The following is a 6,816-nucleotide window of genomic DNA, read 5'->3' as shown; positions in this document are numbered from 1 at the left end:
AGTTTAATAGCCAAAGCAGCCATTTGAGCTGAGAATGAACTGCACTATCACATGTTTATTTGACTGATGCTTAGCAAGCACAGTGATGCTTTTGTTTGCTCTGGTTGATCTGTACATTTCTCTTCTATCTGTAACCGGGCCCATTATATTTGTACAGGAATCTCTGTTAAATAAACTGGTAATCCCTGTATTGACTACTGTAAACTCCCGCCCTCACTGTTGCCCCCCCCTGGACAGAGGGGGCAGTGCTCTCTCTGAGCATCAGATCATAACAATACACAAACACTGTGAGGTCCCCCACAAAAAACAAAGCTGTACCTTAATAATTTATTAGTGAAGGGTGGCTGTCAATACAGGCACGGAAAAAATAAGAAACCATTATTTTAATTGAATCAGCATTTCTAGATGTATGTCCACAATGCATCAGAATAAGCTTTATTCGCCAGCTGAACAAATACTGTGTGTGCGTGTGCACACGAATAAAGTTTATTCTGATTTTTATGTATTGTGGTCATTTCAGTCCAGTGTCTGTTGAATTTCAACAGAATCAAACCTCAGGATTGACATGAAGTCATCCATCAGCTATGTGAAAGACTGACAAGACAAATGAAAACTGTGATAAAAATATGTTTTTAACTTTTCCTGAATATATGTATAAATATCACTGTTTTACTGCTTGAAAGTGAATATGAACTTGTTTTCTTTGCATTATTTGTGGTCTGAAAAAATACAGAGCATATTTTCATTGTTTACTTTTTTTGCAAATAAATGTAAATAGAAACAATATTTCTAATTGAATTTTGAGAGGAATATTGTTAGTAGGTTACAGAATACAACACCTATAAATAGTACATTCAGAACATTTTTAAATAATCTGGATTTTTTTCCTCTGCTGTATAATCTAACCACCAGAGAGTTTTTCAATCAGTTAATACAATTTAAAAATACTATATTAAAATATGTAGGATTTTAGGAGACGTTTTTATCTAAAGTGACTGAATGAAACATTTTTATTTATATTGGTGGAAAAAAGTTTTAAATGCTTAATTTGCAAATGTTTTGGCGCAAACTAGTCGTCCTTAGGGAAAAAACATTCATGCTAAAATATATATTTTTTCTAATTCTTGGACACTTTAAAACAAAAACAATATTTTATACAGCATTAGAAGCATTTCAAAAGAAAAACTCAACATATTTCAACAATAAATCCAAGATTGTTATGAGAAATCTAAGTGTGGTAAATCCAGAGATCTCATTTACTCTAAAGCGATCTCTATCTATATATACGTATTTATATTCTTAGTGTCTGACATTGAAGTTCGGCGCTCCCGGCAAACAGACCGAGAACTGATGCCTGTGACAATAAATCACAGGACTTAAATACTGTGGAACATCTAAGCATCCGTGCCCCGCTCTCCCCACACACAATATATCTGCGCAAGTTTTTCATAGAACCTTACTTGTGGTGCACTGCTGTTTGCCATGCAACAGAATCACAGAAAATCCCCATCACTCAACAGCGCACCACAGAATTACAGCGTAAAATGAGGAGTTCAGCGTTTACCATCGCACAGGCTGTTAGTCCCTTCAGAATGTGACAAGAAGGAAAAGCACTAAATCGCGGTTGAATTTACAAGAATTTCAACTTCCCAGTGTAATGGTTGAGGTTAACAACACGATATTCGAACAACAGCAGACTTCTGTTCGTTTGATTAAAGCATTTTTATTGGTTACATCGTTGTGGATAACTACAAGAGCCAATGGATGATGGCGGATACTGGAGCATGCCGATAGAGTTAATGCACATAGTGGATCTCAACTGTATTTTTAGGATTGTTTTTGCGGCCCAAATATGAACAATAAGGTTTTCTATTTTCTCAAAATAAGTGAATGGATAACCTCTATTCACCTTCATCAGGTAAAGAAATAAATGATACCTCCAAACGATGTGGCATATTAGAGAGGGGCTTTTTGATTTGTAAAAGCGTACCGAGATACCTTTTGGACCCCCTAAGGCCTCAACAGCAAAATATCATAAAAACACAGACATAGACCCTTTTTACATAACATTTCCCAGAGAAGGCGTCATGCACGCTTTGACCATCATTTCTATTTTTAAAAGATAAAATGAGTATTATTGTTGTGGACACGTCAGAAAGAATGCCATCAGTGATGTCCTCCGAAATAAAAACAAGACATTATGGTTTTCAAAAACAAGGTACTTTATAATTGATGTCAAAGACAAATGTTAGAGCAAAGGTCCCAAGAAGAGTTCTATTGTAACAATGGAAAATCAAAGTGACAAAAATAATATGCATTTCTTACATTTTGTAAACCTAGAACTGTTCTCGAGCCACAGTGGTCACAGGTATTACTGGCTGATAAGTGTGTTTTTTATCTTTTCGACAAACTGAAGATATATCCGTCACGCATCTGGAAAAGCCCTTTGATGATTCCAGATGTCAAACCTTTATCTTTCCCTCGTCTTCCTCCAGCCCCAATAAATACATCCAGAGGAAAAGTAGGGAAAAAACTAAGCATAAGAAGTCACACAGGCAATCCAATGTGTGGTGTAGTGCGTAGTTCACCTAAAACATAAATACAATAAAGTCTATAGTCTGTTTGTCACAAGTGCTAGATAACTTGTTGCAAAATATTCAAAAGTCTTTCATTCTTTTTTTACACAAGTAAAAAGCACATCCGTAGGAAACAAAGAGCATCGTTTTATCTGCGTACTGACCAGAAACCGAGAAGGAAAAAGACAAACTTCCATCTCGTGTCCTCCAAAATTGTAAAAGCATCAAACCTCCTGTTTTCCTCCTCTGTGCAAATATGTTACAGGACAGACGGGCATGCCGACGCACAAACCATGCAGAAATCTACAGCTGAGAAGATAAGACGATGAAATCAACTCTGGCCTGCAAATAAATGATGTTCAGGCCAGACCTTGTGGTAAATTAGCAGGAATGACATTGTGTCAAAGGTTAAAAAAATGAAATCAAGAAAACAAATGGAATGCTTTTTATTCTTTTATACAAAACTAAAAGGACAATTCTGATGAACCCGATAAGACTATAGACAGGCTGCTGTTCTCCAGAGTGTTGCTGCAAAGTGTTCTGTGGTGAAGATCTGACTTCTGGTTTTAGTGCTCTTACTACTAAACTCTTTGGGAATGTTGCTTTACATTTCTAAGACGATTTCAATCAACGTCAGTCTTTGCACTTTCAAGAAAGTAATTCAGTAGAGATTTGATAAATGTGGTTTGGACATGATCCTGGCAAAAGGCCCCAAAAAGATGATGCTTTAAACGGTGAGACTGATTTTACAAACAGAAGAGTTGAAAAGATAAACCGGCATCAATAGAACAAATGCTCATGGGCAAATCTCACAAAACCACATCCATGTCACATTTCACCGTGGTATCAAAAAAGAGTTTAAAGGAAATAATTTTTTATCAAGAAAATAAAGCCGTTTTTTGGATAAGTATTTTTGTAATATTATTTTATTTCCATGACAATTAAACATAATATTTTTTAGCACTATTTAATTGACCTCTATAAAAGGTTTATATATGTTTATAAAACATAACCTATATCTTTTATTCAACAATGATTCTATATTTATTTTTTTGTGTTTTGATTATATTACTCATTGTATTCCGAGTTCATTTTCAGATTCGTTTTTTCTTTCTTTTGATCGCGGGGTGAAAAACAACCGGACATCTTCTCTACTGGTTTTGTGAGATCCACCTTAATTCTTACTCTTCGAAAGGACAAAAATAACATCATCCATTTTTGATCCATGTGCGATGTCAGCATCAACTTGCTCTAAACAAACTAAACCAATTGAAATTTACAGTGCGAGTCCATGATATTTCCTGTGGTCATTTTGTTCTGGAATTTATCGAGCGCTATAAACGTTGAAACCACGAGTGTTTCCATTAGTTGGTTGTGAAACCAAACTAATGCTGCTGTAAATGAATGAAATCAATGTCAGCTTTGAACAGTGCCTATAGTGGAACCAGTAACGGGCAAAGCCAGACCACATACTGAAATATATCACTTTGCAATACTAATTTTCTCATTCCAAGTCTGCAAACTTTATCATATATAATATATCTATAGATCTTTGCAATATAAATCTACTATGAACAGAACGTAGTTAAAACACAATTGTTGGAATCGTTATACAAAGTAAAGCCATCTCCCTCCCACCGCATACAAAAACAAAATAATAAAAATAAAAAACATCCCCACACAACTTACATGGGCGGTTACTCTCTACGACGAGAGATCGAATGATCTGAAGCATAAAAAAACACATTGTCAACAATGAAAAGGGCAAAAACAAAACAAAGAGTACAAAACAAACAAACAAATCACAAAACACAAGAGAAATGGGCACAAAACCCAAAGTGGAGTAGTCATGAGTGACAGGCCAATCATATAAAAATGAAGGAGCAATGCCAACGGTGAGTCAAATCTCCTTTCTTAACGTGTCTCATATCGACACACGGTTAAAGAATGCCAAAGGTAGTCGCAGTGAGCCCAGGCATGAGGGTTGTCAAACAATGACCTCATATTCAGTCCAGTATCGAAAAGTTAAATGTACAATCAAAGTCAAGCCAAATGTTCTGACGTGAGCATGCATACTTGTGTGTATATATACAGTTCTATGTGCTGTTCAGAAGCGTCTGTACGCCGGCCCTTTAAGTGTAGGGTACAGCTCCAAAACTACAAGAGTCCCATGCAGATTGTCCGAGTATCACAGTTGTCTCAGAGGCGTTTACGATTGAGTGGGAGCTGGTGGTCCCGCTACTTCCTGGATTTGTGTCATGTGACAAGCACATGTTCTGTAGCACCTGCCCCTAGTGAAAGCTCTCAGCATCAAAGCCTCAGCTCAGGCCGGACGGCAGGAAAGGTAACGCTTTACACCAGCACGAAATCACACCAGGTGGCACATCTGAAGGCTCAGTGGTACATTTAAAATCGGTGACCAGCCCTTTTCCTCGCGGTGTAAATAAAGTCGACCGTCTGCTAAGTAGAATAACGTGAGTGCCCTTGGTTAACTGTAAAGAAATCGGATTACTAGACATTCGTTACTATAAAAGTACAACATGTTGAGGAAAGGAAAAATAGAGAGTTCTATCGTGTGAGTTTTTCTTTTAAAGCACAAATTTGTGTTTGACACATCGTCATTGCAGCCCTATTCTATATGAATGCAGCTAGTGGCACTACCGGGGTTAACTCATGCTTTCCAATAGTTTTCTTTTTTCCCTAGATGTTGATGTTTATCGGTTGAATTGAACCTTGGCAGATGGAACCTGTTCCGTAACGGTGCATGCTGGTCAACCCTTTGAGGAAGTCGAGGTGCGTATTTGGTCATTAGAGTTGAAACAAGTCGCTACATTGGCTTGCCTTCTAAAGCACTGGAGAGGTCAACTGAAAGCGTTTGCCCTTGGATAGCTGGCAAGTACCTTACAAGTTCATTTGTCAGAAGTTATGCAATTTCAAACACAAGCACGAGAAATGAAAGAACGGAAAATGCACGTGAAAGGTGATGATATCTGCAGGGAGTTCCTGGTAAACATGCGGAGGGTTTCTCCAATCATCAGACCGGCCTTTGACCATCACATCACATATACCCACCCCTCCAAAAAAAAAATCGATACAGGGGTGGGGTGACATTTTCCCTCCTGTAACTAGTTTAAGGCAATGTTCTTCTCGATCCGATACGAAAACTCTTTCGGAAAAGGCACAAACTCGCATCGTCGCTCTCATGGCTCTGTGTGGGGTTTCCCAGAATTCTTCACTCTTAATCTCACATCTCGTTCTCCGCCGTCCAGGGTCAATTAAGTGTAGCAGTAACTTGGATGACAAATGGGATGAATGTCAATATTTCCAAGACAAGACAGACAACAAATATAAAAAAACAACAACAAAAAGGATGCGGCCGTAATGAGGCCCACAGCCAAAATCAGTCACGTGGGCTATTTAGTGGCTCTTGAAAGTAAGAAAACAAAATGTTTTTGTCGAAAGCACCAGCTCTCAGATTTAACAATGGAACGTGAGTCTATGTTCTGCTCAAAAATAAGTGTCCCGTGTGGACAGACCGGGTACAGCATCCCAGACGCCGCCACATACAGAGACCCAGCTGAGACATTTTTTTACGGTTGCACTCTGGTTGTTATGGAGATTTCTTCGGACCGTTTCGGTTACTGTGCTCAAAGTACACACGTCGTGCTGCCCGCCGGAGGCGGGGCGATAAATGAAACGGATGGAGAGAGCAGAGTGAGGTCAGAGGCCTTGAAGAGGCTCCGAGCCAAGAGGGTCGCCATGGAAGTTCAGCGGACCTTCTACAATGGAGGTTCTTCTTCCATAGGCTCCTCCTCTGTCCTGTTGGGTGACAAACAGAAGTGTTTAAAATGACATAATACGCAAGCAAAACACACGAGAGCATCGTGCCGTTCCCACACACATATAAAACAAAACATTACAGAAAATGTGTTTCACACAGATCTGAGATGTTCCTCGTGATCGGTGAGTAAGATGCTAACGTGACAACACATTTTTAACTGTAAGAGAATATTAAAAGTTCTATCACAAACAAATCAAAACATTCAACAAAACCTGAAAAATATGACCCAAGGAATCAATGGAAACATTTTATTTAGTTTCTTGCCCATATTTCTATTTCATATTTAAACCGATGGTAGTGCCAAAAAGTTTACGACCCTTAAATTGGCAGAAAGATGTTTTTACTTTATACCATATAAATGATTCTCGCGCCTGCCCCGGATCAAAATATGTACACGCA

At 38.3% G+C, this 6,816-nt stretch overlaps 1 protein-coding gene across 4 annotated transcripts in view; it reads right to left on the bottom strand.

Annotated features, from left to right (window-relative positions):
• Positions 1–2,208: 2,208 nt before the first annotated feature.
• The window catches only part of hdac4 (histone deacetylase 4), a 142,531-nt gene continuing 137,923 nt past the window's right edge, over positions 2,209–6,816 (bottom strand). For all 4 annotated transcript variants that reach the window (XM_079465042.1, XM_079465043.1, XM_079465044.1 and 1 more), the window contains one exon: positions 2,209–6,395. In XM_079465042.1, coding sequence (XP_079321168.1) covers positions 6,356–6,395 — 40 coding nt within the window. In that variant the 3' untranslated portion in view covers positions 2,209–6,355. The remainder of the gene's footprint in view (positions 6,396–6,816) is intronic.

This window comes from Barbatula barbatula (genome assembly GCF_947034865.1).
Source record: "Barbatula barbatula genome assembly, chromosome: 9".
Taxonomy (NCBI): Eukaryota; Metazoa; Chordata; class Actinopteri; order Cypriniformes; family Nemacheilidae; genus Barbatula; species Barbatula barbatula.
This window is presented reverse-complemented; position numbering and strand designations above follow the sequence as displayed.